Raw genomic sequence first — 13,305 nt, forward strand, 5'->3', positions numbered from 1 at the left:
AATCGCAGATTCAGGAGCAACGAGGCCAAGGAAAAACGTCTGTTGACTCCGTCAGGGGCAGATCTAGATTTCGGAGTGGAAAGTTCCGACAGCATACGAGGGGCGGTCAAAACAGTTTGACAGGTGAACAAAGACATATGAGGGGCAGTCAAGAAGTTTTAAACGATGCCCAAAGTGCCAGAAATCCGCGAGGTCGCAGTTTTTCACAGTTTTCTCAGCACAGTGATGGTCAAGAGTGTGGGAAATGTGGCAGAGACCATCCTAAAGATGGACAGTGTCCAGCACGCGGACAGCAATGCAGGCGATGTAAGCGCAAAGGACCTTTTGCTCGTATGTGCCGCAGCGTTCGTGAGGTTGAGACAGAACATGAAGAGGATGAGTTTTTTGAGGATTCGGTGATTGCTGACAACTCAAAACCTTGGACGACAGTTCTGAAAATCAAAGACATTGATGTCCAGTTCAAGATCGACACAGGAGCAGATCTGACTATCATCAATGAGAAGACCTTTGATCGTTTCAAGAACAAACCAAAGCTGTCAGTTACACGCGTACAGTTGAGCTCTCCAGGAGGAAGACTAAGTACAAAAGGAGAATTCTTTGCAAAGACAAACTTGAAAGGCCAGACATTCAAGTTCAGAGTGATTGTTGTCAGGAACAGCCTAGGTAACAATCTCCTGAGCAGAAATGCAGCAGAGAAAATGGGTCTTGTCAAACGTCTGGAAGAAATTCATGCTGATGTTTTTGGAAAAACAGGCCTTCTGAAGACAGAACCAGTCAAAATCAACATGAAACCTGGAACCCAACCATACTGTGTGACAACTGCACGTCGCGTTCCATTTCCTTTACAGAAGAAGGTGAAGGCAGAGCTTGAGAGAATGCAAGCAGCAGGCATCATTAAAGAAGTGAAAGAGACAACTGATTGGTGTGCGCCCATGGTCCCAGTCGTCAAACCAAATGAGAGTGTGAGAATCTGTGTCGACTTCAAAAGACTGAATGAAGGAGTGAAGCGACCCCACTGCATGCTACCAAATCTTGATGACATTGCACCGAAAATGGTAGGGTCAAAGTTCTTCACGACCCTAGACGCTTCATCAGGATTCTTCCAGATTCCTCTGCAGGAAGACAGCTCTCTTCTCACCACATTCATGACTCCGTTTGGTCGTTTTGCGTTCCAGCGAGTTCCGATGGGCATCTCTCTGGGGCCCGAGTGTTTCCAGACCAAGATGAAGGAGACACTAGAAGGTCTGGAGGGTTGCGACGCCATCATGGATGACACGATCATTTTTGGTCGTACCGAAGAAGAGCATGACAGAAGACTGGATGCAGTTCTCAAGAGGATTTTTGTTTGTTTGTTTGCTTAACGCCCAGCCGACCACGAAGGGCCATATCAGGGCGGTGCTGCTTTGACATATAACGTGCGCCACACACAAGACAGAAGTCGCAGCACAGGCTTCATGTCTTACCCAGTCACATTATTCTGACACCGGACCAACCAGTCCTAGCACTAACCCCATAATGCCAGACGCCAGGCGGAGCAGCCACTAGATTGCCAATTTTAAAGTCTTAGGTATGACCCGGCCGGGGTTCGAACCCACGACCTCCCGATCACGGGGCGGACGCCTTACCACTAGGCCAACCGTCCCGGTCCTCTCAAGAGGATAGAAGAAAGAGGACTGAAACTGAACAGAGAAAAGTGCAAGTTCAAGAAGACAGAAGTGAAATACTTCGGGCACATCATCAGCGAACACGGAGTTCGTCCAGATCCGGAGAAAGTCAAGGCAATCACAGATATGCAGCCTCCATCATAACTGACAGAACTCAGAACTGTGTGTGGTATGTTTAACTACCTCAGTAAGTTTGTCCCTGGGCTAGCAACCGATCTGAAGCCCATCACAGACTTAATGAAAGCAGATACAGCGTGGGCTTGGAGAGATGAACAGCAGAAGGCGTTCGAGGCGGTGAAAAAGAAGATTTCATCGACTTCAGCACTGGAGTTCTACCACCCAGACAGGAAGACATTAGTGAGTGCAGACAGTAGTAGCTACGGAATGGGAGCCACACTTATGCAGTGGAAAGGTGGTCAGCTAGTACCGATTGCGTACGCATCCAGAACACTCACAGACGCAGACAAACGTTATGCTCAGATTGGGAAATAATGTTTGGCGTCGACATGAGCTTGCGAAAAATTTGCAAAGTACCTGATTGGCTTGGACAGTTTTGATCTGCTGACTGACCACAAGCCACTCGTTCCTTTGATGACCTCAAAGGATTTGGATCGTGCACCAGTTAGGTGTCAGAGACTCCTCCTGAGATTGATGCGATTCAATGCGAAAGTGCAGCATGTGCCTGGAAAAACCCTCGTCATAGCAGATGCACTTTCAAGAAGTCCGCTGACAGTCACAAAAGAAGACAAAGACTTGAGAGTGAGGTTGTGTCGGCGTACGTGGATTTTGTGGAAGAGTCTTGGCCCATCGCCGAGAGTCGCCTCGACGTCCTGAGAGCAGCAACGGTCCATGACGCTGAACTTCAGCAAGTGATCCAGTATGTCTGCAATGGTTGGCCTCAGTCGGTGTCAGCTAATTTGCAGGCCTACCATCAAGTACAGGGAGAACTTTCACTCATCAGGGGCTTACTGGTGTGTGGAAAGAGAGTCGTCATCCCAGTGAGTGAACGTCCAGATCTCCTGAAGAAGCTGCATGAATCTCACCAAGGTCTCCACAAATGTCGTGAGAGAGCACAAATGAGTGTGTGGTGGCCAGGTCTCAGCCGAGATTTGAAGACATTCATTGAAAATTGCAGTGAATGCAGACAACATCGACCAAGCCAGCGGAGTGAGCCACTGAAACCAACAGTGCTTCCAGAGCGGCCCTGGCAACAGCTAGGGATGGACCTTCTCTCATTTGAGGGAAAAGACTACATGGTGGTTGTTGACTATTACTCCAGGTGGCTGGAAATTCTTCGTCTGACCAGTACCACATCAGCAGCAGTTATTGCAAAGCTACGATCGATCTTCATGACACATGGGTTCCCAGAAATTGTGAAATCTGAAAACGTTACCCAGTTCCAGAGCAAGGAATTCAGGGATTTCGCCAAAGAGTTTGACTTTCGTACCAGTACGAGCAGTCCAGTTTTCCCTCAGGCAAACGGGGAAGCTGAAAGCGGTGTGAAGATCGCCAAGAAGATTCTGCGACAGTCATCGCCAGACATAGCTCTGTTCAACTACAGAGCTACAACGCACAGCAGTACAGGGGTCAGTCCGTCACAGGCGCTGATGGGCAGGCAGCTGCGTACGCGACTTCCGGTGCTTCCGGAAGTTTTGGTTCCACGACCAGTCAGCGATGCAGACATCCAGCAAGCAGATCAACAGGCGAAAGACAACTACAAGTTCAGTTATGACAAGAGGCACGGAGCTACACCTCTGTCAAAGCTGGTACCAGGTGATCAAGTGCTGGTCAAGACGCTGAAAGCACTTAGAAGAAGCAAGCAACAGTTGTGGCAGCTAATGCTGATAACCGTACTTACCTGATTAACTCACCCTCTACAGGTGTCCTCCGGCGAAACAGAAAACATCTGCAGCAAATCCCATCGCCGCGTCGTGACATCATTCCTGTTTCACCAGAACATTCCCCAGCAGCATCAGATTCAAAGGACATCACTTCATCATCTGATTCCAAGGACATCGGAGATTCCAAGGACATCACCAGAGCAGTTGGTGGCTACACAGCTGCTAAGCCTCTCCGTTACAGGGAGGAAGAAGGGTGTGCTGCCATTGTGTGATGGCAGAAAAGCTGAGCAAATTGTGGTGAAATTGGTGTAAAGTGCATTGAGCACTTGGTGGTGAAGTTTAGTTAATTCAAGTTTTATAATGCGATAGAACTTCAGGCGGAAGTGAATCAAAGCTTATGATTTCTTTCTTTCGTTAATCTTTCTTTCTTTCTTTCGTAAAGATAACAAGAGCTTTGGTTATGAATGCGTGAAGTTTTCTCTATAATTTCATTTGTTCAAGTTTAGAATTTCATTGGAATTGAGCGTAAAGTTCTATTTAATGCCAAGATGTATTCCTTTTTAATTTCTTTGTTTTTCAGTAGTAAAGGATGAAAGGAGAACTGGGCAAGCATGTGAATGACAGAGAGTGAAAGCATTATATAGAATGATGATTGGATGAGTATGAGAGGAGAGTGAATCTTAAGAAACTTTTCATCATAATTTTGCAAAATTTCGTTTTAAGCTTGTTTCTAATTAGATGTTTGTTTGTTTGAAAACAAAGACTTTGCAGTGAGCTTCAAGGGACCTGACAACTGGAAAACTGACTTTGTGAAAGTGTTTCTGTCTGAAAAAGAAATTTGGAAAATTACATTGACACTATAACAGAGACATTTAAGAATAATGCATTTTCCTTTTAAGGAGGGAGATGTTTGGGAAATTCCATGATGTCATCTAATGAATATTAATATTGGTCACGTGTGTAAAAAACAACGGAAACTGTCTGCCATCTTGTGACCAGCCTAGCACGTACACTGATGTAACTGAGTGGTTCCAGAAAGATAATAAACCTCACGCCTAACTAAACTAAAGTCTTGTTGTGTTAGTAGTATGAAGTATGAAGCAATAGGGTCCGATATTCAGACTCGAACAAGTATAATGCGACTCGTCTTCGACTCGTCGGCATTATGCTTGTCTCGTCTAAATATCGGACCCTATTGCTACTCTGAAAACACAATAGCTGTTAATGCTTCTTACAACAAAAACCTGCTGTTTAACATCTGGGCTATACCACTGAAAAAAATATCCTTAACTTTGTGTGCTTAGTGTACCTGAAACGTTGTCGTTCGTTTTACTCTATTGCTCAATTCACAGAAGACCCCTCCCCCCCCCCTCCTCCCCCTCAGACATTTACTCTTTTGTTTTTCGAAGTATTTCATTGTGCAATAATAATGATGTTTTTGTTTTTTGATTGTTTGTTTTTGTTGTGGTTGTTGCTGGTAACATATTACAGATAATCAGAAGATTACTTAGATGTCTGATCTCCTAAAAGAGAAAAGAGATAAAATAAAGAGAAAAAAAAAAGACAAGAAAAAAAAAGAGAGAGAAAAAAAAAAGAAGATTACTCCGTCTCGTGGGCGAGAACTGCGTGTAAACAAGAAACAAGAAGGGCAAAGCCCATACGACTCACATGCTTGACCTCGACCTTTAGGGTAACTAAACCTAGCAATGACATCATACACTAAGAACTGCTTTACACATTTTTCCTACCAAAATACATGTGACCTTGACCCAAGGTCAAGGTCATCCAAGGTCATGCAACACAAAGCTGTTAATTCAAGACATAGGAAGTACAATGGTGCTTATTGGCTCTTTCTACCATGAGATATGGTCACTTTTAGTGGTTCACTACCTTATTTTGGTCACATTTCATAAGGGTCAAAGTGACCTTGACCTTGATCATATGTGACCAAATGTGTCTCATGATGAAAGCATAACATGTGCCCCACATAATTTTTAAGTTTGAAACAGTTATCTTCCATAGTTCAGGGTCAAGGTCACTTCAAAATATGTATACAATCCAACTTTGAAGAGCTCCTGTGACCTTGACCTTGAAGCAAGGTAAACCAAACTGGTATCAAAAGATGGGGCTTACTTTGCCCTATCTATATATATATACGACTAGTGTCTGTGTGTCTGTCTGTGTATCTGTGTGTCTGTGTGTCTGTGCGCGATGCACGGCCAAAGTTCTCGATGGATCTGCTTCAAATTTGGTGGGCATATTCAAGTAGACCCGGGACACGACACAACCTGGTCGATATTTCAACACGTGCTCTCAGCGCGCAGCGCGGAACCGATTTTGGTTCCACCTCAGCTATTTTGGTTCCACCTCAGCTTACCCGGGCCCCCATACCGACACACCATAGCCGCTACACCACATCACAACGCCAAAGTTCTCGGTGGATCTTTTTCAAATTTGGACACCGTATTCAGCTACACCCCGGACACAATATCATCGATGAGATATTTCAACACGTGCTCTCAGCGCGCAGCGCTGAACTCATTTTCGTTTTTGTGTTCATTTCACCATTATAAGTAACTCTTCCTTATCTTCTCCAGTGTTTGGCGTTTATCTCCCTTCCTTCGTGTGGCTTTCCCGTTCAGTTGTAAGTTACTATTATTTTTAGAATGTCACTGCGCTGTCCACTGCGCTGTCCACAACGCTTCCCTTGCACCCGTAAGTTGTTCTTACTGTCAAAGTGAAAAGGTCGAATCAATTTATAGCCACGCGAAAAATACACTCTCACCTATCTCTATATATTTATAGATACAGATATGCATATATATATATACGGCTTCTCTGTGTGTGTGTGTGTTTGTGTGTGTGTGTGGGCAAAAACCTATGTATTATAGAGTTCTGTTTGTGATGGGGTCTAGCGGCTTTTGTCTGTCTGTATGTTCTGGCATGTGAGAAGCCACAGCAGATGATATAGGGCTAAGAAATAAGCTCAAAAATTCTCAATCCCGTTTGACAGGACTTCGCCTTTCAAAGGTGATTGTGGTGAACCGCCACGCTGTCTGTCTCTGTCGCGCCGTTCACCCCAAATTCCCGTTTCTGAGGTACTATTTTTAGAATGTCACTGCGCTGTCCAGAACGCTTCCCTTGCACCCGTAAGTTGTTCTTACTGTCAAAGTGAAAAGGTCGAATCAATTTATAGCCACGCAAAAAATACACTCTCACCTATCTCTATATATTTATAGATATAGATATACATATATATATATACGGCTTCTCTGTGTGTGTGTTTGTGTGTGTGTGTGTGGGAAAAAACCTGTTGATTGTAGAGTTCTGTTTGTGATGGGGTCTAGCGGCTTTCGTCTGTCTGTATGTTCTGGCATTTGAGAAGCCACAACAGATAATATAGGGCTAAGAAATAAGCTCTAAAATGCTCAATCCCGTTTGACAGGACTTCGCTTGCAGAGGTGATTGTGATGAACCGCCACGCTGTCTGTCTCTGTCTCGCGATTCACCCCGGCGAAGCCGGGTATTCCTCTAGTATATCATATATAGGTGAGGTATTCAATCTCAAAAACTTCAGAGAAAATGGGAAAAATGTGAAAAATAGCTGTTTTTTAGACAACATTTATGGCCCCTGCGACCTTGACCTTGAAGCAAGGTCAAGATGCTATGTATGTTTTTTGGGGCCTTGTCATCATACACCATCTTGCCAAATTTGGTACTGATAGACTGAATAGTGTCCAAGAAATATCCAACGTTAAAGTTTTCCGGACGGACGGACGGACGGACGGACGTCCGGACGGACGGACGGACGGACGGACGTCCGGACGGACGGACGGACGACTCGGGTGAGTACATAGACTCACTTTTGCTTCGCATGTGAGTCAAAAATTACCTGGTTGTTTTTGCCATGTAAATAAAGAATTTGTCTTGAATTGCCTTGTCTTGTCTCTCTGTTTGCAACATACCACAGTTTCTTTCGTCACTTCCATCGTCGCAGTCCATCCTTCCATCACAGCGATCGGGTTTCCAGATACAAATGTCATTACTGCACTTCCAATACGTCGCTGTACACGTCCAATCCCCTATAAATAATTAGGGAAGGAAAATAGCAATTATCCAATAAACAAATTAAAAGAGGATAAAATATGGTTGTACCGTAAGTCAAGCCTTGCGAATCCCCTCTCTCTCTCTCTCTCTCTCTCTCTCTCTCTCTCTCTCTCTCTCTCTCTCTCTCTCTCTCTCTCTCTCTCTCTCTCTCTCTCTCTCTCTCTCTCTCTCCCTCTGTCCCCCCCTCTCTCTCTCTCTCTCTCTCTCTCTCTCTCACACACACACACACACACACACATACACACACACACACACACACACACACACACACACACACACACAGTGAACCCAATCCTACTTAACCAAATGCCTTATGCTGCCCTCACACAATGCCGAATTGCCCGTGCAAGTAGAATTCGCCAATACATCGCAATGATCAGGATATGGTCGCAAGATATATTCGTCTGTTGTTGCAAATATAATGCTGTTCTCACACAGTGCCGAATTGCCCTTGGGAGTAGAATTCGCCAATAAATCGCAATGATTTAGACATGTTCGCAAGACATTCGTAAATGTTCTAAAGTATTCGCCACCATTCGTCTGTTGTTGTCAACATTAGCAACATGCTCCTTAAATTCGCAAGGAAGGCATATTTTTCACTTTTTAGCAACAATACTCGCAAGTATCCGCAAGCCATTCGTAATCATCGCAATGCATTTGCAGCGTTTGGAAGGCAGACGCAACCATTCGTTAGGTCTTGTCCTAACAAATGATGCGAACATCTTGCTAAAGGTTGCGAATTCATAATAACAGTGCGAATGGTTCACGAATTTCTTGGCAATCCATAAGAATGTTTCGAAAGCCTTACGAACGCTTGCGAGTGACTGCGATAGCTTAAAGATGCCCCCAAAACATTAAGGATATCTTGCAAATTAATAATACCTTTGCAAGAAATTCGTAAAAGAATTCGTATGCATTCGCAATGATCAGCAGAAATTCGCAAGCACTCACAACCATTCGTAAAACACTCGCACGGTTTCGTAAGAGTTCTCAAATTCAATATTTGTCCTGTCCATTCTTCTCCTTTTTGCCGAATACATAATGTTCATCAACGCAAGGATATTGTGAGACGGGCATTAACACCAGCATCACAAACTCAGTATACATACTACAGTTTTGTTCATCGCTGCCATCACATTGAACCTGTCCATCACAGCGCCTGTCGCTCCAGATACAATTACCATTGCTGCATTCCCACGTGTTTTCACTTGGGCACCTTTGTGAGTCTGTAAGAAACAGGTTGTATTTAGTTAGGTTAAAAAAAAAAACACAACACGTACATGTACTGACCCTAACTGGGGTCAAATAACTCGTGTGTGTGTGTGTGTGTGTGTGTGTGTGTGTGTGTGTGTGTGTGTGTGTGTGTGTGTGTGTGTGTGTGTGTGTGTGAGTGTGAGTTTGGGTGTGTGTGTGTTGTGTGTGTGTGTGTGGATGAGAGAGAATAGGAAAATTTAGGAGAGAGAGAGAGATATATAGAGAGAGAGTGAGATAGAGAGAGAGAGAAAGAAAAAGAGAGAGAGTGTGTGAGAGTGAGAGAGAATGAGAGAGAGAGAGAGTGAGAATGAGAGAGAGAGAAAGAAAAAGAGAGAGAGAGTGAGACTGAGAGTGTGTGTGAGAGAGAAAGAGTGAAATAGAGAGAGAGAGAAGAGAGAGAGACAGAGAGAGAGAGAGAGAGATACTGTATTAATGACTGCAGTGACCATGCAAAAGGAGAGAGAGAGAGCACTGTTTCCGAAAAAGAGAGGACATATATATATATATATTATATATATATATATATATATACCACAGCAACCTTGAATTCTCAACAACAACAAAAAGGTCAGATCGGTCCTTTCTCCCTCCCATAAACACACACGCACTTACACACACATATACACACACATATACACACATATACACACACACACACACACACACAAACACTCACGCACTCATACACACACACACACACATATAAACAAACACACACGCACAAACAAATATTGGCGCGCGCGCACGCACAGCAACATACGCACACGAACACACGCGGACACAGACACAGACACACACAGACACACACACACACACACACACACGCACACATACACACACACAGTGCACGAGACGAGTCTGGCTAATCATATCAACGTCGCTCACCTAATGTAAATAACTGTCCTACCCGCACATCGGAACGTTTCCTCTCACGTGAATATGACGGTGTGTGAATATGACGGTGTGAGCGTATATATGTGTTTGTGTGTTTGTGTGTGCGTGCGTGCGTGCGTGTGTGTGCGTGCGTGCGTGCGTGAGTGTGTGTGTGTGTGTATGTGTGTGTGTGTGTGTGTTCGTGTGTGTGTGTATGTGTCTGTGTGAGAGAGAGAGAGAGACTTAGACTTAGACTTAGACTTAGAACATTTTATTCACATAAAGGGTAGACATTTTAGGCCATAGGCTTAATCTTACAATGTGCCCTTTACATTCACACAAACACATATTCACGCGTGCGCCCGACTAGAATCATAGAAACATCAAGCATACAGTAATAATAAATGAGAAAAGTAGTAGAAAATACATGAATGGAACATCAATAAAGCAATTACAGAATGGAACATTAATTACGCAATCACATTTGCGCACTCACACGCAGACGCACAAGGAGGAACACATGTATAATACTAATAATAATATACACACAACTAAGTGCCATTCAACAAGCACACAGTGAGCCTACCAAGACAGGTAGATTTAGCATTATGTAGGCATGCAGCAGTCAATATTTCAGACAGAGACAGACAGAGAGAGAGAGACAGACAGACAGACAGACAGAGAGAGAGACAGAGAGACTGAGAGACAGAGAGAGAGAGACAGAGAGAGACAGAGAGAGACAGAGACAGAGACAGAGACAGAGAGACTGATAGAGAGAGACAAAGAGAGTGACAGAGAGAGAGAGAGAGAGAGATAGAGACAGAGAGACAGAGACAGAGATACTGAGAGATAGAGAGACAGAGAGACAGAGAGAGTGAGAGACAGAGAGAGAGACAGAGACAGAGAGACTGAGAGAGACAGAGAGACTGAGAGAGAGAGACTGAGAGACAGAGAGAGAGACAGACAGAGAGAGAGACAGAGACTGAGAGAGAGAGAAAGAAAGAGAGGGAGATAGACATAGACTGAGAGAGAGAGAGAGACAGAGAGGGAGAGACAGAGACAGAGACAGACAGACTGAGAGTCTGAGAGAGAGAGAGAGAGAGAGAGAGAGAGAGAGAGAGAGAGAGAGAGAGAGCGAGAGAGAGAGAGAATAAGAATAAGAATAAGAATAAGAATAAGAATACTTTATTATCTCATAGAGAAATTCAGGCGTGGTACATAACAATAATACAAACAAGACATTGATTTTACATATAAGGCATATAGCACTATATAACTGGGCAGGTTATAAACACACCTCCCACATATCTCTCTGGACAGAGAGAGAGAGAGAGAGAGAGAGAGAGAGAGAGAGAGAGAGAGAGAGAGAGAGAGAGACAGAGAGAGTGAGAGACAGAGAGAGAGACAGAGACAGAGAGACTGAGAGAGACAGAGAGACTGAGAGAGAGAGAGACTGAGAGACAGAGAGAGAGAGACAGACAGAGAGAGAGACAGAGACTGAGAGAGAGAGAAAGAAAGAGAGAGAGATAGACATAGACTGAGAGAGAGACAGAGAGGGAGAGACAGAGACAGAGACAGACAGACTGAGAGTCTGAGAGAGAGAGAGAGAGAGAGAGAGAGAGAGAGAGAGAGAGCGAGAGAGAGAGAGAATAAGAATAAGAATAAGAATACTTTATTATCTCATAGAGAAATTCAGGCGTGGTACATAACAATAATACAAACAAGACATTGATTTGACATAAGGCATATAGCACTATATAACTGGGCAGGTTATAAACACACCTCCCACATATCTCTCTGGACAGAGAGAGAGAGAGAGAGAGAGAGAGAGAGAGAGAGAGAGAGAGAGAGAGAGAGAGAGAGAGAGAGAGAGAGAGAGAGAGAGAGAGAGAGAGAGAGAGAGAGAGAGAGAGAGAGAGAGAGAGAGAGAGAGAGAGAGAGAGAGAGAGAGAGAGAGAGAGAGAGAGAGAGGCCGTTTAGCCACTTCCAGCCTCCTCTCCTCCCGATACATAGGTCATTGAACGTGTTATGAAAACTCATGGGTATTAATAATATTGAGCATAACAGACCAACTTTTATTCTAACTGTTTTGATACTCTTCGCATGAAAACGAGTTTTTTTTGTTCAAAGCTATTTGATGAACGTTGTTGTGTAATCTATTTCCTATATTTGTCGACATCATGATTTTTGCGTGAGAAGTTGTTCGAACAAGTGATAAATTCTGAGATCGCTAACATCATCCCGTCGACATGGGGTGTAACCGTAGAAAGTAAAGGTAACATTACACCCCAATTACACACAGACGCCGCTTCTACCAAGTTGTACAATTGTCCGAGAGCGTGGCCAATCGTGGGCCAAACGTGGGAGGATCTCTTTGAGCGTGGTTTGATCGGGGTGGGGTCGGGAAGCTGCACGCTCTTCCCACTCTTGTAAAAAAATTCGGGTCGTGGCCAACAGAAAGCGTGGCAAAGTCTTATAAAGAACGCAATGGGAACGCCATTATCGTACAAGAAGCAGCGTGGTGGCATCGTGGTGAGATCTCTGTGGTCGTGATAAAACCACCTTCAGGTCCGTTCATCTTCGAAGGTGGGGTATAATCGCCGTCAAAATCCTGCACATGGCAAATTTTATACAAATACAACTATATCAAGACTGTACTGCGCCACGACCCGGCTACGCTTGTTTTGTGCAGTTGAAATTAAGCGTAGGGACAGCGTGCAGCTTCCCGATCTAGCAGATCCCACCCCGACCAAACCACGCTCATGGAGATCCTCCCACGTTTGGCCCACGATTGGCCACGCTCTGGATTTTGACAGCGATATGCCCCGATTTGATAACGTTTTCAGATCGGCGTGATCGGCGTGATCTGCATGGTCGTGGTAAGGACGTAGCGCTGTGTGTCAGGGCCATTATACACCGAGAGGCATAAATTCCGCAAACTGAACTTTAAAAAATCACAAAAAATCAACTCAGTGGTGAATGTTTTCAATGTTTGAATATTTTATTTATTGGCCATTTTAGTGTTTATAAACTTTCGCTTTATTGATTTTGAATAGAACATCATGAAATGACAAGTTTTCAAAAAAAGTGACTGAGTCCAAGCGCAATGATTTCGGAAAACGTTCAGTGTTCATCACGTTCAATGCTTTGGCCAGCTCAAAGCATCCCAATCGCTTGCTGTCTCTCTCCTTCATCAAGTCGTGGCATGATTGCGATATCTGATACAGCCAAAAAGCCAGTTGCATTTTATAGGGCCATACTGTAACCCGTGATTTGTAAAAATGTAAAAATATTTTACAAATCACGTCGAACCTAAAACCGCGATTTGTAAAAATGTAAAAATGGAAAAATATCGCATTCCACAAAGTAATGCATGCCTTTTATTATTATTATTTTTCTTGTTTAGAGCCTCTACGCTAAGTGGTGGGGGTGGTTTTAGTTCCACATCCCATTTTGGTGCAATCCCATTTTGCCGCCGTCCCATTTTTTGCCCCATCCCATTTTCGCGACATTTCACAAGCCAAACGTCATTTTACTAACATGTCATAACAATAGCGCGACATCCC

General features: G+C 44.1%; 1 protein-coding gene across 1 annotated transcript in view; it reads right to left on the reverse strand.

Moving 5' to 3' along the window:
* The window catches only part of LOC138974726 (uncharacterized), a 57,536-nt gene that overhangs the window by 33,324 nt on the left and 10,907 nt on the right, over positions 1-13,305 (reverse strand). Inside the window, exons 2-3 of the mRNA XM_070347450.1 lie at positions 8,722-8,838; positions 7,471-7,587 (exon numbers count right to left, since the gene is read on the reverse strand). Coding sequence (XP_070203551.1) covers positions 7,471-7,587; positions 8,722-8,838 — 234 coding nt within the window. The remainder of the gene's footprint in view (positions 1-7,470; positions 7,588-8,721; positions 8,839-13,305) is intronic.

The sequence above is a fragment of the Littorina saxatilis genome, linkage group LG8, assembly GCF_037325665.1.
Source record: "Littorina saxatilis isolate snail1 linkage group LG8, US_GU_Lsax_2.0, whole genome shotgun sequence".
In the NCBI taxonomy this organism is placed as follows: domain Eukaryota; kingdom Metazoa; phylum Mollusca; class Gastropoda; order Littorinimorpha; family Littorinidae; genus Littorina; species Littorina saxatilis.